Source organism: Alternaria alternata (genome assembly GCF_001642055.1).
Source record: "Alternaria alternata strain SRC1lrK2f unplaced genomic scaffold CC77scaffold_20, whole genome shotgun sequence".
Taxonomy (NCBI): domain Eukaryota; kingdom Fungi; phylum Ascomycota; class Dothideomycetes; order Pleosporales; family Pleosporaceae; genus Alternaria; species Alternaria alternata.
In genome coordinates this window covers 203,725-225,060 of record NW_017306209.1, presented here as the reverse complement: position 1 = coordinate 225,060, position 21,336 = coordinate 203,725, and the positions used below count along the sequence as shown (strand labels likewise).

Below are 21,336 nucleotides of genomic sequence, written 5' to 3'. Positions count from 1 at the left end.
AGGATATTTAAGATACTGCTTAATCTACTATATAAATTTGTATATATTATCTCTTAACGTGGCTGTAGTGTGCGCTTAAACAGGCGCAGAAAGTTAGTAGGGTGGGCCGCTCGCTTGCGTGGGCCGCTCGCTTGCCAACCATGTTACACATGGTGTAACATTGTGAAGTTTGGCAGACGGCCCACTGAGATCTATTTCGGTAACTATTCAGGCCAGAAGCTGACAAAGTGATGCTCGAGCGGAACTGACGTGGAGGGAACACGAGGGCAGGTGCGGCTGAGGCATTCGTTCGTAGATGTGGCACAGCCCCACTACCTCGAGGCTGACAACCACCATAACTGCAGACTTCGTAAATTATGAGACAAGACTTTGAGACTTACTTTTCAATGCCAACTATTGACTCTGGCTTTGCGCAACCAAGTATCCCAATCTACCACCAACCTGAATAGCTTTGATAGTAACCATCATTGCTAACACCATGTCGCCAACTCTCCACCTCTACCACACACCAGGGTCTTGTTCGCTAGCCACTCATATCGCACTCCAAGCCTCCGGTCTTCCCTTCTCCACCACAAATCTCAACGCTGCTCGTGGTTTCCCCGCTTCCCATCTTCATCTAAACCCTAAAGGCCGCGTTCCAATCCTCGAGGTAGATGGCGAGCTAATCACCGAAACACCCGCCATCCTCTCCGTAATCGCTGCGCTAGTTCCAGAGAAAGGATTACTGGGAAAAGGTCTGATTGCGCAAGCGAGAGCACAAGAGTGGATAATATGGCTTTGCGGGACGTTGCATGGGCAAGCATTTGGATGCGTGTTTAGGCCGGGTCGGTTTGTCGGGGACGAAGCAATGTTTGATGCTATACGAGCAAAAGGCCGTGAACATGTTCGAGAGTGTTTCAAATATATCGAGAAGAATCTAGAAGGCAAGACTTGGGTGGTTGGTGATAGTTTTACTGTCGTGGACGCGTATCTCGTCGTCTTCTACCGTTGGGGCAATATGCTGAAGATGGGTATGAGGGAGACATATCCGAGCTATACGAGGGCAGTCGATGGCGTTGTCGCGCAGGATGATGTGAAACGAACAATTGAGAGCGAGGCCATTAGCGTACTGAATGAGTAGTGTTTGTGAACAGTCAGTTTCAGTACCACCAATATCGGTAACCCTTAGTATGAGTGTGTGAACGTTACCCCCATCTCTAAGCAACACATGTGCATTTCTATGACGTTTGTCTTTGATTTTGTGATCTTTTGTACTACCTACCATCATTCGTACTGTATGCAGCTTGAAATTTACCTCCTCTTAAAGCGGAATAAACAAGCATGCTAATGCTTTCTGTTCCATATCTTAGCTAGACTAATGAGCTTTCAGTGGTCATAGTCTTCTGTACCATCGTCATCGGTCCGCTCATTCTCCTCCTTCTCATTCTCATCTATTAAAGAGGAAGATCATGTGACCCCTTTAGACCAGCATATATAGTCTGAGTATCATCTCATATCGAATCAATTATCCTTCTACTCGAAATCTTTTTCCCCTTTTAACACCATCTTCCTCCTCCTCCTTATCAGTGGTACCTTGCTCTTCGTTGAAGTCAGCGTACATGTTGTGTACGATATGATTGAATGTATCAGTGTTGCGCAAACCGAGCCGAGGATCAACTTCATGAGATTCATGATAATGACGAGGTAGTATCCAGCCGCACGACTGCGGAGTAGTTAGCGACAACTGTTCCTATTTGTGGTGTGTACTTAGTGACTACAAACCGCATTATATGTCTTCCGCATGCTGTAAACCCACAATGCCCGAGGCAAGTCGAAGAATTCAGTAATATCTCGGTCCACCAGACCTCGACGAGGAGGTGGACGGTTGTATTTCTCCTAACGTCCCCTGTAGGTCCATGATACGGTGACGCAAGCACCGTGTTGCTTAAGATGCTGCACGACGCTAGCAAGAGCCTCAATGACCTCCGCTAGCACCTCCATACGAATGCTTCGTTGGTAGAGAATGATGTGTAGCTTGAAATCCTGCTTCTTCCTGATGTCGAGCAATGCGCCGAACTCCATCTCAAGCGCGGCTTTGCGGACATGACCTATCTCGGAAGCGGTATGCTGACAAGTGATAGCCGGTAAACGACATGGTGGCGGTGCACGATATCGGTCCATCTTACAGTGGACAGTCAACGTCCTAATTAGGTCTATCGTTAGCAGGCCAAGATCGAAACAGTCTTTGTTCAAGACAGATCGAATGGACTCTGCTCCGCACTGCAGGAGACCAGCAAGGTTAACAGTGTGATAGAAGGACATCCCAATCTCTTTGGCCATCTCGAGACCGACGTAGGCCGGGGAAATAAAATGCGGAAGAGCGGACTTGTCGCATAGTTCAGTGATGTTATGGCTGTTGCCCCGGTAGAGATTTTGAGCCAGGTCCAGCAAAAGACCGTGTATCTGAATAACATTGGTGGCGCCGGGATAACACTGAAAATCATGATGCTGTCGCAAGCGCCGCGTACCAAAATCATGAAGTGACGTTCTCTTAGGGTCGAAGTACCACAAATAGCCGTAGACCATGTCGCGAACTTCACGTGGTAGGCGAGAATGCATCTGAGCAGTGAAAGCACGATTCCATGCCCTACTGTACGGAATAACAGTACGGTGTAGTACCAAGTCGTTCAACCAATCGTTGTATTGGCCATGGAGCATCAGGCGTTTTGTGAGAAGGCATCGCTTCTTTAGCTCTAACTGCTCTACTTCCTTGTCGATATTCCTCGCACTGTTGCCGGTTAGTCAAGACTGGATCGAGTGTGGTGCCTACATTAGGGAAAAGGCTTACTCGCTCGTGAATCGACTACCTCTACGTTTGGCACTGTAAGATGTTAGTTGAACGAGGTCCAATGTAGCCGTGCACAACAGGGCGGGACACATGCCGTAAAAGTCTATCTCGAGCCTGACGAAGCTGCTCCTCATTAGAGGTCACTGTGGATTCTGGCCCGCTTGCAGAGGTCATTGTTGGAGTATAAGAGTGATGGATTGATTCTACGGAGGATTCTGACTGTATAGACAGTACGCTAGTGGGTATGGAAGGTACCAATAACAGCACATGAGATGGCTCTTTCTTCGGTCATCTCGCACGACGATGCAATTCTTACGGGCAGACGCGGAGGTAGAGGCATATGAGAAGTTGTGCGCTCCGCCGCATGCTCTCACAATCTATTGTCGAAGAACGCGGTTGCTGTCCCAAAGCGAATAAACCATATTCGGGCCTCAACTTTCACCGGTGACACGTGGATGATGCATCCTCATGTCTATATTGACCCCTCTACAGTCCTCATCATGTCTCGTGAAAGAATTACGAAAGGCGTTAGACAGCTGCAGAAATCGGAGTGATACAAGGCTTTTAAGTTTACCGGGCTTCAAACACAAGATGAACATGATGCGCACGATTTACGCCGTAAGGCTGATCTCCTTGTCAGCCTAAACCTCGGCAATGGTCCCAGCTCCCTCATCGAGCTAGACTGGAAATCACAATCATGACGCGTGCAGCTGATCAACGCGTCCTCAACACCAGATACTGGTTTACTTTGTATCTGGTTCGTGCATGTCGTGGAGCACAGAAACGCCACATTTTCAGGCATCACTTTCTATCGTAATCGCGAACACGTCCTAGCAGATCAGCCCGGTCGCTTCAAAACCAAAAGTTTGAATATGACGCCTTCAAGTGGCCGTAAAGTTTGGCGTTTCATTATCTTATCATGCTGAGCCCTCTATGCCGTAAAGACACCGATGTCCTTCGGTGTATCTCGCAGTCGCATTCTTCGAATGTAAGTGTTCAGCACGTTCCACCTGAACCCCACATCGTTTTCGCTCTGGTCTATCTCGAAAACTCGTCGCAGCTGTGTTTTTCAAACACGGAATAGACCAGTCATGGATCTAGCTACCAACGTACTCAAATTTCTCCTCGGCATCTTCGCTGGCCTGATCGGAATCTATCTTGGCTTCGTATCGCTTCTGACTATCCCAACACTACAAGACCACGTCATCTTCTTGCATCGAGTAATCCGAACTTGGGGTCAGGACATAAACATACCCGAGCAATGGGGCTTTCTTCGCAATCAAGTTACGCCATTTCACCTCGAAACCCCAGATGGCGAGACTCTACACGCGTGGCACGTCCTGCCACTGGAAACATACCGCCAACACCAAGCCCAGCTTCGTGGAGAGCCAGTTGGACTTTGCGCAAATGTCGAAGAACGACTTTCTTTTCAGCTTCTTAAGGACTCCACTGCACAACTAGTCATTTATCTCCACGGTGCGGCAGGCACACTGGGATCTGGGTGGCGGCCACAAAGTTACAGAGCCATGAGCGCGACGTCAACCAACGTACATGTCCTTGCCATTGACTACCGCGGGTTTGGCACCAGTACGGGATGGCCTTCGGAAGCCGGCCTCCTTACTGATGCCCTTACATTGGTCAAATTCGCGACCGACACTGCAGGCATACCACCAGAGAGGATCGTAGTATTTGCTCAGTCCATGGGTACTGCGGTAGCAATATCGCTCACACATCACCTAGCCTCACAACCTATCCCTATTGTTCTGGCGGGAGTTGTACTGGTAGCGCCGTTCGCCGATGTAGAATCCCTGACCCGGACGTACAAAGTCGCTCGCACCCTTCCGCTCCTTTCTCCTCTCGCGGTCTTTCCGCCGCTCATGGCACTGCTCAATAGATTTATTCTTACCAAGTTCCCTTCCAAAGAGAAGCTCGCCGCACTCATTCATCGGTTAGACAGCATCAAGGTTAACGACAAACGACGGAGCTACAACATCACGTTGATACATGCCAAAGATGACTATGATATACCATGGAGTCATTCGGATATCTTGTTCTGGCACGCTGTCAATGCCGCCTCTGGGTCAACCTCGTCTATGACGTTTGAAGAGCTCGAACACATCAAGGCGAAAGAGAAGACAGCGTTGGGAGCTGGCGGCTGGGAAATGGAATGGAAAGGGAAGAAGGGGATCATTAGGGAGCAGATCGTCGAGCATGGTTCCCACGATCGTATCATGAGCTACCCCATCGTCAGCCTAGCTATCTCAAGGGCTCTTCATGAGTAGTGCAATATGCGGTGATTGCCAGGAACTCACGGCCTGACTGCAGCGATCAGCTCTCACCACGTCGGTCCGGTGGGATTCCGGCTATATAGTCGCATCACCGCACCAACTCAGTTTGACCGCCTCTGCATCATCCTGGTTCTTCCCACACAGAACACGTCGAGACTGAGGAACAATACGCCTTCTGCACTTCCTCCAACACAGAAGCGTTAGCGGAGGCGAGATAGACCAATACTTTTGCCGGCTGCTCGGTCGAACGCAACTCAGCGATGATATTTCGCCGACAGCCAACTCATAGATGCGATTGCGCAACCCGCGAAGTGATCAGAGGACAGGCGACTCAGTCTGGCGGTTGTGCATGGTTTTGCACACCGTCAGTAGAACATAAGAGCATAACGTGCCAACTCACACGTACTCTCATGAGCCAGTCATCGGCGTCGCTTCAAGCGTCGCCATACTGCAAGCCTGCTGTTAGATCTGTATGGTGGATGTAGATGAAAGCACGAACCCAAGAAGGACTAGGGTGTTTTTGGTTTTTGGGGTGTCTTACGTGCATTGAAACGGTGGGGCGGACCGTACCGTGTGAGAGGGGGTGGGGGTGGCACCTGATCTGAGTGTCCGGGCATATTCGCTCGTGAGCTGGAAGCGACCAAGAGAGTATAATCGGTGCAACAGCCTGCTTTCTATGCTTTGCCTAGGCATACTTAGAAACTATACCACTGGAAGCCGCAGGCGTCACCGGTTGTCCTGGTTGTCGACTGCTGCTCTAATACCAGCAACCTCCTCTCTCCCCCCTCTAGCGATAGTGTCACTGCTGCACTGATACGTTCAGTCTACATTGCATTTGCATGCATAATAGCGGTGTACCTTCAGCAGCATCCAAACTTTGTCGCCATTGCGAATGGGTGTCAACTGCGCGTGCAAAAACAATTATACTGCATAGCTTATGCTATAGCCTCAGGTGATCCTCATAACACTTACCTGTATAAATATGGCGAAGTAATGAGTGGCAAGCCTGAGAAACCATCTCACTCACAATCTCTCTTGGTTCTCTGCACTCTTCCAGCTGCTTCCACTATCAATTTGTGTCTTCTAATCCAGTACGATGGATTCCCTTCCAAGCACCTTCATCATTGAAATAGACGGCAGGCCCATCTCCAAGGTCAATGGCCCGATGGATGAATGGGATGGCCAATCATGCAAACTTGTAGAGGGTGGATCGGAACCAGCCGTTTTTGAACTACGCGAAAGCCGTCTCATGTCCGAAGGGCATATCCTTAGCAGACATTTCGTAGAGGACTTGAGCCTCAGGCCGAAGAGGGTATTATGGTTTAAGCCCGAAAATCGCTATAACGAACATCGCGTCGTTGCAGAAAAGAATGGCGATGATTACTCGCTCACCATCTCTGGTAGAGTGCTCTGTAGCTCTTCACTGTGCTTATTGCTAATCTTATGGGTAGGTTGTCCTCTTATGGTGAGAGACGGTATCGTCGTTGCGGACATCATGAGACGTAAGGTCTTTCCCTCTGACACATGGACACAGACTGATTATTTCAAGAGGAACCAAGCCGAGCCATCGTCAAGATGCGATAGTAGCTGCAAACATTTAGCAATTGCGAGTCTATGGCCAGTTAGATTATTGCTACAACCATAGGCTAGCTACACCTTTAAGTTGTGCAACTACAATTACTACACAAACCTCACCTATATTGTCTTGAAGCTGTGAACCCGTTCGTTCTTTGTACAAAGCAGCCGCAGTCTTGACCTTTCACAACTAGCAGCCCTTTTCGGCCCGATCCGTACCCAACACTACAAGACTGCTAGCAGTGCGGTGTCAAGCAGTGCGGTGTCATGCAGTAACCTTGACACACAACCCTGCACATCCACGGCAACCTTCTAAATCAAGTAAGCAGCATCTAGGAATTACCGCTAAACGATCACCAAGGCATCTTGGTCCGATCGTGTACAAGCTTGTCTCGTTTCAGAGCAAAGCCATGGCACAGCGTGACAGTGTTCATGTCGCGCCTGCATGGAAGTTCTTTACGCACGCACTCAGGTGAATTTTCTGCAGAGCAAACTGCTCTCGTCTCTCGAGTAATCCGCTAGGAAGATAGTATTTTGTATTCACGCATTGTTCGCTGCATGTGTATGCCACAATAGCCCAACATCACTCGTACTTTGGCAAGAATGAATGTTCTGTAGAGAATCTCGCGCTATCACCAAAACGTTACTTGCTTGGCGAAAGTGAGTCGCGTCGAGCCCTAAGCTTCCGCGCCCCATCTACAATCTTCTCCAGCGGACCTCGCTTCAGTACTCAGCTGGCACCTTCCATCTCTCTGTACGTCTCTCGTGCCCATGCATAGAACGCGATAGGCGGGTCAACCTCTTTGCGAGCAAGATACTTCCACCAATTCTCCCAGACATGCCGCCGTATGTACCCCAGCCGATACGCGACATGCCATCCGGTCGGCAAATCGAACGTATACTGCAGCTCCTCCAACGTCCGCATCCTCGTCTCTGGAACAAACAAGTACACCAACACGAAGGCGACCAAGTTCAGGCCTGCAAAGATTGAGAATGCAGCGGTCGGCCCAATACTATTCAACAAGAACGGGAAAACCAGGACCAATATACCAGCGCCCGAGAGATTGATAGCGACGGAGACAGCCATACCGGCTTCTCTCGACACGAGAGGGAAGACCTCTGCTGCAATCGAGAACGGGGACGTACCCGCCGTCGGAGCATAAAAGGCGACGAAAATGACAGCGAAGATGCTAATCAATGGGGTTCGGACGGACTCCGACTCAGAGATCTTGAAAAGGAAGGCAAACACCAAAATTGACCAGGCCATGTTTGGTAAGCCGAGCAAGAGCATAATCGACCGTCCTAATCGGTCGGAGGACCAATATGCTGGTAGCCCAAACACATAGTTTGCTGCTCCAAAGGCCAGACCTATTATCGCGGCAATTTGGTCGCTGTTGTCTGTAATGGCATTGTTCCAAATTATGGTGCCGAGGAACGCTATCGTATTAACGCCAGTTAGTGTTTGAGTGATCATGGAGACCGAAGCGCTTAACAGTGCCCGTCGACACCGTTTGTTGGACCACAGCTCTCTCAAACGCTTGTAATAACCGTTGACACCAATGTTATACGAGTAGGGATTACTCTTCTTCTTCGCTCGTTTGACTTCAGTATCGAGGTTTAGGCTTGTAACATCGCTCCATCTTCTGTTCAGAACCGCAAGCTCGATGTTGGTATTTTCGTTTTGCTCAGTATGCGATCTGTGTTGATGCTGGCTATTACCTGGCTCTATTGTTGTTCCTCCATTCGTTGCTTCCGTATTGGAACCTTGGATAAGTCCACCTGGCGGTATGGGCGCTTGCGAAACGACCGTTTCGAGCTGCACGCGATCTGGTGTTATCAAGGATGGCTCACTGGCGAAGCTTGACGTGCTGATGTCTACACGTTCGGCCAGGTTACCAAGTTGGTTGACTTTCCCCTTCAACAGTCGGCTTTCGAAATCCAGTTGTGCATGCGCATACATGAAATCGCGACTTGCCAACAACTGCGTGGTTTGAACCTGCTCAAACGCCTCCAGTGCTTTGCGGTAATTTCCATGCTTCATCAAGTACCGAGGGGATTCCGGCATCAAGTAGATCATGACCAACAACGGGATCGTGGGGATAAGCACCGTATTTGTGAGGATGCGCCATGCGGATGCGGAATCTTTGACGTAAACCACGACCAACAAATTCGCAAGAAACCCGAGAAAGATGCCTAACGGATCAGTATCCTATGCCGCTCGAGTACCTGAGAGGGGAACCTACCTGCTGCATCCGCCAATTGCCAGTTCGCCAGAATTGCGCCCCGAATATGTTCCGGCGATATTTCAGCCGCATATATAGGAACTACGTAGCATCAGTATCTTTGGCGCAAACAAAGCCAATGCTTCTCTTTTACCTATCGATGCTTTTGCGCCCAAAGCTATTCCATTGATAGCCCGACAGGCTGCGAGCTGGCCTACATTATGCGTAACCGACGCACCGATTGTTGAGGCTATTGTGATAGCACAGGAGAGCATCACACTACCTCGCCTCCCCAAGAAGTTCTCTTGCAATGGATCTGCGAGAAGTGTGCCAAAGAGGCCCGCGGAAAGCAAGGGTACGGCATTCAGCATTCCAAAAGTCCAGAGGTCAGATGAAGGACATCCATGGTTTCTGCGAACACATAGCTTAAACTCGTCTGGCATGCCATAGGCAGTGCCATTGTTCACGCTTTGCGTCCAGCCCTGAATCATTCCTGCCAGACTTGCCGTCATGATCGTCGCGCGCAAGAATTTGGACTGCTTCCAAAATCCTGTACTCTTGTCCTTCTCTTGCTCTAGAAGCTTCTTCTCCCGCCCTGTGAGCTCGTCCGCATATCTGCTGATAGTCTCAAACTTGTCTCGAGCGAGTCGAGCGCCGAATCGAAGCAACTCGTACCGATCTTTGAGATCTGCTAACGCCGCAAATTGCCAAACGTATTCTTCTAACTCGGTTCTTCCGGTATTGAGATCGGCTTTTGTATCATCGAATGTCAAGAACGGATTATCTATGCTACAGACTGTCAGCCACACTCAAAATATGCTGATTCATGCACATACGTCTGTCTTGCGCCTGTTGAGCGTACTCGATTTGTCGCCAGTCTTCGATTACCAACTGTATTTGCACAATCTACTGCTCTCATGGTGGGCATAGACTCTCTACCGGAGTATGCTGCTACAAGCCTAATTTGGTGTGCGACGACATGCCGGATTCAACAATATATGTCCATTTTCCGCAATAGGCTGACACCAACAAGGCTGACCGGTGCTTCCAACTATGGAGCCCGATCATCCATACGACATGTATTGTCGAGGTCCTTCACCGTCATTCTGCCTACGTCCAATTTCCAAAGGGAGGCTGAGCAGTATGTATGAGTTCTTGTGATCCCTTTACTCTCCACGGATTGGTTGCCTTGCATTTACTTTTGATGTGCACTCTTGCCCCTTCCTAGGCGGCGCAGGCCTAGAAGACGATGGCCAATCAACAGACGCTACCAACCCGCATTCGGCACGAAGGTCAGCTATTGCATCACACTGTGGCTTTAGTTTTATTGGTGACACCTTGTTCTTCCTTCAGCCTTCTTTCCAGCAGACTGCCTTGTGGTTTACCTAACAGGGATGCGCGACTGCGAGAGCGTCTGTTATACCCATTGCATCTCTAGCTAACTAGGTGAACGCAGGTTCGCGCGACTCTGAGATGAATCCCCAGATCATGAGATCCGAGACATTACGTATCCTCGCTGGACCAGGCGATACCTGCCGTCGCGGGTAAGCTGGTAGACGGCACGTAAGCGGCTGCCTGCTTAATCTGCAATAGTGCACTGTCGAGCTTCCCCGCTTACCCCAGGCACGCCTGAGATCGCCCTTTGCTCTTGGCGCGTCAAACCCAACCCTTATCCGGCATAGACCCGTCCGACCATTTCATACCTGACACTTACGTCAACTCCTCTTACACGTGTGCTTCTCACATTACCCGTCCCTCCGTTCGTTGCTGGTCACGGCCAGACTCCACGCGTTCTGCTCAGCCTCTCCTCCATCCTTGAGCCTCCTTACGATATGCATTCTTCAAGCAAAGCCAATACTACACATGTAACGTTTGTTGCACTTCTGCACGCACATCTAGCAATATCCCTGTGAAACCCCATAGCCCTGCTCTAAGCTTTTTTGACGATCCGCTTCAAAGTAGACCTCAATAGCACTTACGAACCTGAAGCGACGATGGCCGAGCCGGTCTCAAGCATAATTACCATCGCACTGCTCGGAGTTGCCGTCGTCAGAGGATGCAAGACCTATATTGACGCTGTGCGGGAGGTAGACGAACTAGTCGACCGGCTTTCCCGCAAAGTAACGGATCTGCATAGAATGGTCAGCTTCCTCAACTCAAAATACCAGGAAGCCGAGCATGACAGCGATAGCGAGCAGTCGCTTATTGTACGTGGAAAGATCACGCAATGTCGCAACAAATTTCGAGAGATCAAGCCCAGGATACTAGAGTTGAAAGCTCGGAGTACGGAGAGCTTTGTCGACAAAGTCTACTTGGAACGCAAGATGAATACGGTGGCCAAAGATATCGAGGTTGCGGTCGATGAGATACGACAATGCCTGATGGACATCGTTCTAGTCACTGGAGTCTGTTCGCAACTGTTAGTACAAATCTACCTTCGATTTTAACACTGCTAATATACTGTTTTAGCGAGTTCACCTCCTATATGCGCCGCACTTCAGAATCTACGGCAGCAGTAAGTTGAATGATAACTGGTGTCATGGAAAAGCTCTCGCTGACAACCACAACCAGCCACCTATTCCACGAGACAGGATCCACGATCAAACCGTTGAAGACGATTCCACCGTGCTCGGCAGGTGGCTCTCGAACGCGGAAACCATCTTAGAGCCAGTACAGATCCGTAGAGACTCGACCACGACTTCTTCATCGCGTCCCTCCGTCTCTTCCTTATCTTCGAAAGATATTCTAGCTCAATCGGACGCCGATGATGAAAGCATACTCTCAGCACAAACACCCGTCACCTTAGACCCAAGCGAAGATTGGAGAGATTTCCACAAAACAGTATTGCGATGCGAGGATGGTTCTGCTCTGATTGAAGAGGTCAATACAGTGCTGGAGAAGCATCCACAGCCGAGTGCACTTGTCAACATCCTGGGGGACCACCAACGCGCCCCCCTTCATCTCGCAGCCATGCGCGGCAATGTCGAGCTTGCCCACATTCTACTCGCCTTTGGTGGGGACATCCACGCTAAAGATACCGAACCCGCTTCTGTACTCGATCACGCTCTCGCGAACAAACAAGTCGACTTCGTTACCCTTCTACTCGACAAAGGGGTGGATGAGACGGCGATACTAGATCGAAACATGGACCAGTTGAAGGAGATAAAAGGTATCATTGCTTTCAGAAAGATGCGGGAGCAAGACCCTCCACGGGAGAAGACAAGAAAATCCAGTTGGGGCTTCGGAAGAAGGCGCTCGAAGTGAGGTCTGCTTGTTCTCCAAGAATCACGATCCAAAGCACAGCCGTGAATCGAGGTCAGGACTACATTGATTCCGCGATGTCTACACAAGATCACATCGTTCTCAAAAAGATGCTCGTGTCACTAGCCGATTCGATCGTGCTTCAAGTAACCATAAAACAGCACGATTACGGACTTGCTGGTTTACCACGATGTCACCCTAGGCTTTCGGTTTATGATGGTTGAGTTCCTTCAAAACGCCAATTACCATCCCGCTGCCTGGAAACCCGACACGGACTCAGAATCTTTGGTCTGGATCAGAACGTGCGGTATCAATCCATACATATGTCGCGAAAGTACAGACAGATATGGCCCTCTCAGTGGTGGTGGCGTATCGATCGCTCTTTCTACACACTCATCGCCGAACTCTGGCGTTCCACCTCCAAGCAACTCAAACAAGCGGGCACTTTCGACTCTTGACGACATCCAGCCAGACAATGTGTCCCACAAACGACAACGCGTCGCTCCAAGCATACCAAAGGGCTCAGGCTTCGCGCTCTACCATACACCAACACCTCGCCACATGTTGCTACACCTTCAGCTCTGGGAAGTAGCCGACAAGTATTTGGTGCCTGATCTTCAAGCTCTCTGCACCTGGAGATTCAAGGAGGCAGCCGAGTATTACCATAGTCATCCAGAGATGATTGATGCAATCTTGTTCGTTTATGAAAACCTTTCCGAGAGTGCGAAGGATTTGCGGAAGGTCATAGTGACGATCGTTGATGATAATCCTGTCCTGCTTGAAGATGTGGAGATTCAGGAATCTGCGTTCTATCAAGAGCTATGCGACGTAGTGGCATCGTTAGCCAACGGTCGGACGAATCAGCCAGACCTTTTTAGGGGACAGTCGCAATGGTTTCAAAGGAGCAATTGGCCTCATGTCTCTTAGGCTTTGGAATCAGAGCTCATGTGACATGAGCAGCGTTATCAGACTGTCATAGGCTTCGATAGGATATTGAGTGTTGTAGTAGTTGTATTAATCATTACTCATTACATGTTGAGATGAACGTAGTTGAACCTGCGCTTGTCATGCTAGCCTCACAGTCCTACTCCTTCTTAGCCCAGTCTACAAGCGCGTCTTGACCCAGTTTATCTTTGATGATCCGCTCACTCAAATCCCACAGTGCAGCACCGAGATTCTCGTCACTGGCTTGAGAGGTCTCTTTGCCTGGTTGGCCCTGTAATCATACGTCAGTCGATAAGTTCAGTAGACAACAAGCATCAAAACCAAAGATGTATCTTACGGGGTCGCTGAAATAGAATCCATTCATGTCCTTCTCCTCAATCTCGTCCGATGTGCATGCCCAAAGCGCACTGTATGAACCCTGCTCAACGTCCCGACCAGCAAAAAGCATTGCATTCGACAGTAGCTTGCCGGTAATTCCCGGATATGCGTCCTTCCACTGCTGCTGCATAGCTGTATTGACTGCACCTGGATGCACGGCGAGAGCGTATACGTTGTCGCCGTTGGGCTTGATAACGCGGTCCCGCAGACCAAACTTTGAAAACAGGATCATGGCTAGCTTAGTGCGTCCGTACAGCCGTGTCGGATCCATGGAACTATCGTTAATCTCGTCCATGCTTGCGAAGTGCACATCTGATGGCGCTGTGCGATGCATCTCACTTGACTCGAAAACGACTCGTGGTGCCGGCTTGGTCCCCATCTTTCCCGTCTTCCGAAGCACTGGCCATAGCTGGTTGCAAACATAAAAGTGGCCTAGGTAGTTCACGCCAAAGTGACGATCAATACCATCAGCGTCTTCACCATATTGGTTCCTGGAGTTTTGTGTACGAAGTCAGTTCATGTCTTACATGCATCTCGTTACGTGAGTGTTACTGACGTGTTGATTCCAGCAGAAAGCACGAGGAAATCGAGACGCTCAAGTGAATTGCGCAACCCAGAGAAGACTTCTTTGACTTCCTTGAGGCTGCCCATGTCACAGTGCTTCCATTCAACGTCGGCATCTGCCTTCTCTTTCTTGATGCTAGAGATTGCTTCGGAGCCTTGTTCTTCTTTGCGATTTACCATAATTACTTTTACGCCAGCGAGGGCAAGCGCGCGACTAACTTCGTAGCTGCAGGGAAAATTAGTGGTAGTTCAACAGTCGAGAAGATATAGCGGTACCCGATTCCAAGGGCGCCACCAGTAACCACAGCGACTCGCCCGTCGAGGTTCTCCGGATGGACCTCTTTGGGTCCGACGACTTTGTGAAGAATTGATTGCATGTTAGGCTATAGATCTGTAGAGACGCGTTGGTGTCGAAGTGGTTTTGTTTTGGGCGGAGTGTAGAAGAAAGAAGCTGGAAACTTCATTTAACCACTTTCTCCTATTGTAATACACGTATGTTTGTAATTACCAGATGTGACGTTTTGGGTTATTCGCCGGCTGGCATTCTCACATGTGAGGATACGTCGTGACGTCATCGGTGTCTTGCGACAACCTACATTCTCAACAGCATAAAAAAAAAGAACAAGTCAGACTATGGCGAGAAACTCATGTCAGTGTCGCTTCATTTCTGTGATAGGACGAGTGGGAAAACTCATAGCTCGACGGTTTGTTATCAGATGTTAGCGCAAAGCTGGGATCTCAGACGCCTTATACAAGCTTAAGTTATATGCAATCGTTCGGTCTTGTCCTAGGATATATCGAGCATACCGACATCAAAGTGGGCAACTTGTTCTCTACTGTTGAGATTGGGGACATTGGACAGCATATGTGCCTAGAAGTATGTATCTCCACTTAGACAAAAACGTTATTTTTAAGGCTTTCTGCTTCGATTCTGTGACTCGTGGTAATAGTTTGTTATCATCCGATTGGAGATTAGAGTGTCCACGAGTTTATTGGAACGCTAGACATAGTACTTCATGCAGCTCTTAGTTTGATGTCCAAGAATACCAAAATAGAAGACGTGTCTATTAGTATGTCTGGAGGCCATAGTTGCAGTGAGCATAATGTGTAAAATGTGATAATGCGACAACATGATGGCTGCTGCATCTGACGCGAGTGAAGGTGGGAGCGAGTTCGAACGATAGAAGCTTGTGACGTCACAATTACGATCGTCGTTCATTGGCTCAGCCATTTCCGATATACAGCATCACGATGATCGTTACAACTTGATCGGCCCGCTTGTACTCTTCCGCTTGCAGTGGTATCTACAACGATCCAGCTATTCCGGCCTAGTGTACTGAGCATGTCCAAATCTACCGATGGTAAGATGGATTCCGGTTCACCCGGCACGCGGCTTCTCCAGGATGTCATTAACACATCCTTCACCCGCACGCCTCTACCGTTAGATAGAGATAGCGGCACCGAGCTATACAGACAACACAGCCATAAGGTAGGAGAAATGCAGAATCCAAAGATGGAAAGAGTCACATCGGGTCCTCAGACCTCTACCTCTACCTCGAGGCGCTCAGCGAATGGATATATGCCGATCGAAGACTATGGGTTGATTGGAAATATGAGGACTTGTGCCATGGTTGCGACAGACGGTGGAATAGGTATGTGATCTCCGCGTACCAGCCGTGTATCGACATATACTGACTTCATACGTCCAACTCAAGATTATATGTGCTGGCCTTACTTCGACTCACCATCCGTTTTCTGCAGGATCCTGGACAAAGAAAAGGGTGGCCACTTTACAATAGGTCCAACTGGCGACGATTCCTGCACAACCAAGCAACAGTATCTGCCCGTGAGCAATGTTCTCCAGACACGCTACCTGAAGGAAGAGGGCGTCATGAACGTCGTGGACTTCTTCCCTCGACCAAACGACAAGAGTTGGGATGCCAAATATCATGCAAACGTCGTCGCAAGCAACCATACAGGAAGCGTTCCCGAGCGCCCCGATCTAAAGAAGTGGCTCGTAAGGCGAGTAGAATGTATGCGGGGCAAAGTTGACGTGTGCGTCGAGGTCTTCCCTGCTTTCAACTATGCACAAGACAAACACACTACCGAGATCGCCGACATGGGTAAGAGCGCTCAGGGACGTGGTCTGCAACGAGTCATCCTCAGGTCCAAAGATCTATCCCTGGAGCTCAATGCGACGATCGATTGTGGGGATGCACCTGACGGTGTATGCCCAAGGGTGGTCTTCGAGGAGTCACCAGAGCCACAAGATCTAGGCGTAGGCGTCACGGCTAATTTTACCTTGGAAGAAGGTCAGGCCGTATCCTTCATTCTGCGTGACGCAGAAGACCATAGTCCAGACATCATCGAGACGGAACAAGTCCAAGAATTGCAAACCAGCACCCAGAAGTACTGGGCTAGGTGGATAGAGCAAAGCAAATATATGGGTCGTTGGGAAGAGGTGGTTACCAGGAGCTTGCTGATCCTCAAGATGCTGACCTTTGAGCCCAGCGGAGCAATTGTTGCGGCGCCGACGTTTTCCCTGCCCGAAGACTTTGGTGGATCGCGAAACTGGGATTATCGCTACTCGTGGGTGCGCGATGCGTCTTTTACGATCTACACTTTTCTCAGGATGGGATTCAATAACGAAGCAGAAGCTTATATAAGCTATATCTTCCAGCGCGTTAAAGAGGCCAAAGCACGACAAGGAGCTTTGCCGATCATGATGACCATTTGGGGCGGCACAGATATACCGGAGCTCGAACTGCCCCATCTGGAAGGGTACAGGGCCAGCCGACCGGTACGGATCGGCAATGGCGCAGCTTTCCACGTACAGTTGGACATCTACGGTGAACTGATGGACGGAATCTATCTTGTGAATAGATTCGGACGTCCAATCTCGTACGATCAATGGCTTCTTGTCCGAGAGATTGCGGATTATGTTTGTACCGTCTGGAAGGAGTCAGACATGTCGATCTGGGAAGTACGGGGTAAGAAGCAGAACTTTGTATACAGCAAGATGATGCTGTGGGTGGCTCTTGATCGAGCACTGCGCCTAGCAGATAAGAGGAGCTTTCCGTGTCCGCATCGAGCTGAGTGGTACCGGATTCGCGATGAGATGTATGAAGAAGTCATGGATAAGGGCTACAACTCGGACTTGGAATGCTTCATACAGAGCTACGAGTCGAGCGACGTCCTAGACTCGGCTGTACTGATTGCGCCTCTGGTCTTCTTCATCTCTCCGACTGATCCTCGGTTCCTGAAGACTCTCGACCGTATACTCAAGGCTCCTGAGAAGGGCGGTCTGACGAGTACCGGTTTGGTGTACAGGTACAACCACGCCCTGAGCGACGATGGCGTAGGCGGGCAGGAAGGCGCTTTTAGCATGTGCACATTTTGGCTGGTCGAGGCCTTGACAAGAGTAAGCGCCATGCGTTCCCCCACTTAATCTTGTTTGGTTACTAACGATGGCAGGCTGGCGCGTACGATGAGAAATACCTGTTGCAAGCGGTTACTATTTTCGAAAACATGTTGAGTTTCGGAAACCATCTGCACATATTCTCAGAGGAGATTGCGCGTTCGGGAGAGCAGCTGGGCAACACACCGCAGGCGTTTAGCCATCTGGCGCTGATTTCGGCGGCATTCAACTTGGACAAGACGCTGAGCGGGCGACGAAAGTAGAGTGGTTGACGGGTACCATGGTCATAGCGATAGATGCAGCAATTCAAATGCTCAGATGAAACGTGCATGCATGTTCTAGATGAGTGCGCTAATCTAAACGCACGGGGACGATCGGCAGCTAGCACGTCATGGCTTGCATTGTCCCATAGCCGGAATGAGGTCTAATGTCGCTAGTTGGAGGCTGCCGTGCGCCTGGAAGGAATGTGTGGCGCTGGCTACCAACCGCCCCTGACGCGCATTGACTGGCCTGGCAATTCCAAGCCGCGCAACTTTCAAGGCTTTCTTGATCTTCCATCTCTCGACAACGCACCCCAACCCATCGCCCGCAGGCCATGACACAGCACCCCCCATAATACCTTCTCTATCACTCTCTCTATAATTCCACTTTCGCTCCATTTTCGGCCTCTCTTCTGTCTCGCCCGCACAACACGCACCCAAGGCCGTCATCGACTCATCACCTACGCGTCGCAATCCGCGCACATCCCCCTCACCATCCATTTCACCATGTCGCTGTCCACCTCTTCCTCCACCTCATCCTCCTCCTCTAGCGTATCCAACCTTTCAGTCATTGACGAAAAGATGGAAATGTCCTCGCCGCCCACAGACCTTCTTGTCAGAGATTTCGGTTGGCCGTCAGTTTCTCCTCGCTACCACGGCGACCACACTCAAGAAAGCAACCCGGACTGGGACCACGACCCGCTTGAATGCGAAAAGGCAAAGGCAGAGGCCTTCGAGAAGATGGAGAGGAGCTACGCCCTCTACATGGCCAATCTTGGAAAGCGGCCGCCGGTGCAGAAGAAGAAGGCTGTTTGGGCTCGATTCCTGCCCTGGGTGCGTTAAACCTGCACTTTTATTGACCGCCCCATCGCATGTGTGCGAACGATACCAATGCGAGGCTTTGCAGAGACATGTTGTCGCTAAAACAAATTCCTCGCAGCGCCTATTCGCAACGTCGCCTCGACGACGACCTGGATACCCGTTTGATTACCAAAAAACAATTACCCCAAGATACCCATTGATACGAAAAAGAAAGAAACAAAACGCCGACAACTGCATTGAGGACAGAAAGGAAGCATTGCCGACGCATACCCTGGTCCACGCATGGATCGGAGGCTGCACGGAGTCTAGATCCGGCCTGCCGAGCCATGGTGACGAGGGAAGGTGCGGGGCTGGAGTCCACCTTGCCGCATACACTGCAAACAATCTTTGATACCCGTTTCATTGTTTCTTTTGTCACAAAAGCCCTGTGCTTTACTCTACGATCTCGTCAGCATATACCCTTTGTATACCCAGTCTAGATTCATCTTTTGCGCTCGAGCGACATAATACTACTAATACATCAACGATTTTTATTCCGCCACTCGGCTTCTGCTATGCTCCATTCCGGAGTCGTGACTACGCGCCGCGGGGTGATTTTCTCCTTGGTTATCGGGAATGGTCACCCTCACTCCACTGTCATGCAGCGGTAGACCATTCCCGACCATTGCACCAGGTAGACATATCAGCATGTCTCCACTGCACAGCGTGTCGGAATTTTTTAATCTTGCTTTATTCTCCGTCGATGCTGCCCGCCCTCCCTTCATCCTTTCCATTTGGCTTTCACGAACAGCTGATTCTTACCTCCACACTGCATACGTAACCTTACTCAAAGCATTCTCACCACATTCTCCTTGAGTTACATCATCACCATGGGCTCAATGCCAGAGAAAACCATGCGTGCGCAACAGTACGACGCGCGAGACAACAAACTTCACCTGAATGAGGTGCCTATCCCAACACCGCGCGAGCACGAGGTCCTAGTAAAGATGGGCTGCACATCCCTCTGCCACTCCGATGTCATGCTCTTCGAGCCCAATGACCAAGGCCTTATTCTCGGCAAAAACCCTGTCACTATTGGCCATGAGGGAACCGGCAGAGTAGTGTCAACCGGCTCAGGAGAGGTAGCTAAGCAGTTCAAGGAGGGCGACCCCGTAGGCTTCCTCTGCGCAGTCGACTGCTGCTTTGAATGCTACGCCTGCAAGAATGTGCATAACGCATGGTGTGCGACAGGGGAGACAAAGATACAAGGATTTAGTTCGGACGGATATTTCGCCGAATACGCAGTCGTAGATGCTAGGGAGGTTATCATATTACCCGAGAACCGTCAGTCAAACTGGATAGAAAGCGAGCATTAATGGCATGCTAACTTCACTGCTCCAGTGGACCCTAAAACGTCAGCACCCCTTTTCTGCGCAGGTGTGACAGCCTACCACGGTATCGCAGATTGCCAGCTACCCGCCGGCTCCTGGCTCGCGGTAATCGGATGTGGTGGTCTCGGCCATATGGGTATCCAATACGCCAAAGCCATGGGTCACAAAGTCATCGGCATCGATATCACAGACGCCGCGATAGAGGAAGCTAAATCCTGTGGCGCAGACTATACCTTCAACTCAATGACGGACAAAGACTACAAGAAGAAGATTGTAGAGCTTACCGGAGGCGGTGTACATGCTGCCGTAAATTTCACAGCGTCAAAGAAGTCTTATGACGATTGCCCGGCGATTGTTAAGCCTGGTCAGAGTATGATCATGGTTGTAGGCATTCCGCAGCAGCCGCTTGAATTCAATGGATTGGATATTGCTTTGGGGAGGTATCAAATAAAGGGGTCGAGTAACGGGAGTAAGCAAGCACGCTATTCAATCAAGGCAACGGAGCTGACCAATCTTTAGCATGCTACAATATGAGGGAGGCGATTGAGTTCTCGGCGAAACATAACATCAAGCCGCATATGACCGCCTTTAAGCTTGAGGAGGTGCCGAAGATGGTCGAGCTGATGAATGCGCACAAAGCAAAGGGACGGATGGGTGTTGTATTCGAGTGAGAAAGTGTCAACTGTGAACACGGGACGTAACCCAACACATACGATAAGAACGTTTTTCGACACTTGCCTCTTGAGCAGTCTATTCAAACACTACCACGCCTATCTCTAATACTGCATCACACCTTTCTCTGCTATCCTACAAAAGTGTACATGAAGTACACATCTGCTCACCCCCTCCGCTGCTACTGAAAATGATTATCACTTCTCCATTGCTTGGGCCACAAAATCCGCTCGTCATAAGCCATGAACTAAAAGCGTTTGTTCCAAAGATGATCTAGGTGTAGGAATATGATCTAAAGCGGCGATCAGTAAATCAGTTGTTTCTCTGTCAAAGATTCTTCCAAGAAGTGGTTGACACAGTCCAATTTTCTCTTAAGGAGAATGTGCACCTCACCCACTATTGAGAAGTTCTTCCGGACAGATGTACGAGCACAGATCCATCACACTATTCTGAAAGAACATCAGTTGCGTATCAAGACGTCTATTCTGCCCTGTCCTCTTCCCTTCCTATCACTAACAATCCATTCAATATTGTCTAAAATAACGGACTACCTCATACAAGAAAAAAACCTAGACAGATACAGGAATAACAAACCCTACCTTGCAGCCTATATCATACCCTAATAAGAAAAGTTATAGAGATGATTAGTATTGTAGATTTCTAAGTTTTATATGTATATGTACATAGCTCTTAACATGTTCTTTTGAAGTAAGAAGTAATCCTCCTAAAAGGGA

General features: G+C 49.6%; 11 protein-coding genes across 11 annotated transcripts; 8 read left to right on the top strand and 3 right to left on the bottom strand.

The window, feature by feature from the left end:
- The first annotated feature begins 38 nt into the window (after positions 1-38).
- Positions 39-1,355, top strand: CC77DRAFT_356794 (glutathione S-transferase). Its single transcript, XM_018531353.1, has one exon. The coding sequence runs from the start codon at positions 479-481 to the stop codon at positions 1,118-1,120; it is 642 nt and encodes a 213-aa protein (XP_018382246.1). The 5' UTR covers positions 39-478; the 3' UTR covers positions 1,121-1,355.
- A 520-nt stretch (positions 1,356-1,875) lies between these two features.
- Positions 1,876-3,001, bottom strand: CC77DRAFT_1097877 (hypothetical protein; the record flags this gene model as incomplete). The annotated part of the gene is made up of 3 exons (XM_018529916.1): positions 1,876-2,767; positions 2,828-2,860; positions 2,916-3,001. 3 exons carry the CDS (start codon positions 2,999-3,001, stop codon positions 1,876-1,878), a joined length of 1,011 nt encoding a protein of 336 aa, XP_018382245.1.
- A 772-nt stretch (positions 3,002-3,773) lies between these two features.
- CC77DRAFT_356392 (alpha/beta-hydrolase) lies at positions 3,774-5,242 on the top strand. The gene has a single exon (XM_018531349.1). It carries the CDS (start codon positions 3,919-3,921, stop codon positions 5,107-5,109), a length of 1,191 nt encoding a protein of 396 aa, XP_018382244.1. The 5' UTR covers positions 3,774-3,918; the 3' UTR covers positions 5,110-5,242.
- A 960-nt stretch (positions 5,243-6,202) lies between these two features.
- CC77DRAFT_917065 (hypothetical protein) lies at positions 6,203-6,514 on the top strand (the record flags this gene model as incomplete). Its single annotated transcript, XM_018533680.1, has 1 exon — positions 6,203-6,514. A coding segment is annotated over one exon (312 nt), but the record flags the coding sequence as incomplete, so codon positions are not given.
- Positions 6,515-7,144: 630 nt separating this feature from the next.
- On the bottom strand, positions 7,145-9,831 carry CC77DRAFT_1077208 (MFS general substrate transporter; the record flags this gene model as incomplete). The annotated part of the gene is made up of 4 exons (XM_018529258.1): positions 7,145-8,883; positions 8,934-9,014; positions 9,067-9,701; positions 9,749-9,831. 4 exons carry the CDS (start codon positions 9,829-9,831, stop codon positions 7,421-7,423), a joined length of 2,262 nt encoding a protein of 753 aa, XP_018382242.1. The 3' UTR covers positions 7,145-7,420.
- Positions 9,832-10,485: 654 nt separating this feature from the next.
- CC77DRAFT_356378 (hypothetical protein) lies at positions 10,486-12,281 on the top strand. The gene is made up of 3 exons (XM_018531348.1): positions 10,486-11,331; positions 11,382-11,427; positions 11,484-12,281. The coding sequence occupies exons 1-3, from the start codon at positions 10,907-10,909 to the stop codon at positions 12,174-12,176; spliced, it is 1,164 nt and encodes a 387-aa protein (XP_018382241.1). The 5' UTR covers positions 10,486-10,906; the 3' UTR covers positions 12,177-12,281.
- A 450-nt stretch (positions 12,282-12,731) lies between these two features.
- Positions 12,732-12,977, top strand: CC77DRAFT_915119 (hypothetical protein; the record flags this gene model as incomplete). The annotated part of the gene is made up of 1 exon (XM_018533669.1): positions 12,732-12,977. A coding segment is annotated over one exon (246 nt), but the record flags the coding sequence as incomplete, so codon positions are not given.
- A 239-nt stretch (positions 12,978-13,216) lies between these two features.
- Positions 13,217-14,476, bottom strand: CC77DRAFT_1023590 (putative short-chain dehydrogenase TIC 32, chloroplastic). Its single transcript, XM_018525691.1, has 4 exons — positions 14,337-14,476; positions 14,053-14,286; positions 13,456-13,987; positions 13,217-13,389 (listed from the first exon to the last, which is right to left on the bottom strand). The coding sequence occupies exons 1-4, from the start codon at positions 14,435-14,437 to the stop codon at positions 13,258-13,260; spliced, it is 999 nt and encodes a 332-aa protein (XP_018382239.1). The 5' UTR covers positions 14,438-14,476; the 3' UTR covers positions 13,217-13,257.
- Positions 14,477-15,310: 834 nt separating this feature from the next.
- Positions 15,311-17,735, top strand: CC77DRAFT_970189 (hypothetical protein; the record flags this gene model as incomplete). Its single annotated transcript, XM_018535809.1, has 3 exons — positions 15,311-15,712; positions 15,776-17,481; positions 17,535-17,735. Coding segments are annotated over exons 1-3 (2,217 nt in total), but the record flags the coding sequence as incomplete, so codon positions are not given.
- Positions 17,736-18,027: 292 nt separating this feature from the next.
- Positions 18,028-19,005, top strand: CC77DRAFT_356566 (hypothetical protein). Its single transcript, XM_018531351.1, has one exon. The coding sequence runs from the start codon at positions 18,246-18,248 to the stop codon at positions 18,579-18,581; it is 336 nt and encodes a 111-aa protein (XP_018382237.1). The 5' UTR covers positions 18,028-18,245; the 3' UTR covers positions 18,582-19,005.
- A 185-nt stretch (positions 19,006-19,190) lies between these two features.
- On the top strand, positions 19,191-20,718 carry CC77DRAFT_356473 (GroES-like protein). The gene is made up of 3 exons (XM_018531350.1): positions 19,191-19,883; positions 19,941-20,399; positions 20,450-20,718. The coding sequence occupies exons 1-3, from the start codon at positions 19,430-19,432 to the stop codon at positions 20,599-20,601; spliced, it is 1,065 nt and encodes a 354-aa protein (XP_018382236.1). The 5' UTR covers positions 19,191-19,429; the 3' UTR covers positions 20,602-20,718.
- Positions 20,719-21,336: the final 618 nt, after the last annotated feature.

Coding starts and splice junctions, on each gene's coding strand:
- CC77DRAFT_356794 (XM_018531353.1), top strand. CDS start 479: ATGTCGCCAACTCTCCACCTCTACCACACACCAGGGTCTTGTTCGCTA.
- CC77DRAFT_356392 (XM_018531349.1), top strand. CDS start 3,919: ATGGATCTAGCTACCAACGTACTCAAATTTCTCCTCGGCATCTTCGCT.
- CC77DRAFT_356378 (XM_018531348.1), top strand. CDS start 10,907: ATGGCCGAGCCGGTCTCAAGCATAATTACCATCGCACTGCTCGGAGTT. Junction 11,332..11,381: donor ACTGGAGTCTGTTCGCAACT/GTTAGTACAAAT, acceptor ATACTGTTTTAG/CGAGTTCACCTCCTATATGC. Junction 11,428..11,483: donor CTTCAGAATCTACGGCAGCA/GTAAGTTGAATG, acceptor AACCACAACCAG/CCACCTATTCCACGAGACAG.
- CC77DRAFT_1023590 (XM_018525691.1), bottom strand. CDS start 14,437: ATGCAATCAATTCTTCACAAAGTCGTCGGACCCAAAGAGGTCCATCCG. Junction 14,287..14,336: donor GGTGGCGCCCTTGGAATCGG/GTACCGCTATAT, acceptor TTTTCCCTGCAG/CTACGAAGTTAGTCGCGCGC. Junction 13,390..13,455: donor GATTCTATTTCAGCGACCCC/GTAAGATACATC, acceptor GTATGATTACAG/GGCCAACCAGGCAAAGAGAC.
- CC77DRAFT_356566 (XM_018531351.1), top strand. CDS start 18,246: ATGTCGCTGTCCACCTCTTCCTCCACCTCATCCTCCTCCTCTAGCGTA.
- CC77DRAFT_356473 (XM_018531350.1), top strand. CDS start 19,430: ATGGGCTCAATGCCAGAGAAAACCATGCGTGCGCAACAGTACGACGCG. Junction 19,884..19,940: donor TATCATATTACCCGAGAACC/GTCAGTCAAACT, acceptor TCACTGCTCCAG/TGGACCCTAAAACGTCAGCA. Junction 20,400..20,449: donor AAAGGGGTCGAGTAACGGGA/GTAAGCAAGCAC, acceptor ACCAATCTTTAG/CATGCTACAATATGAGGGAG.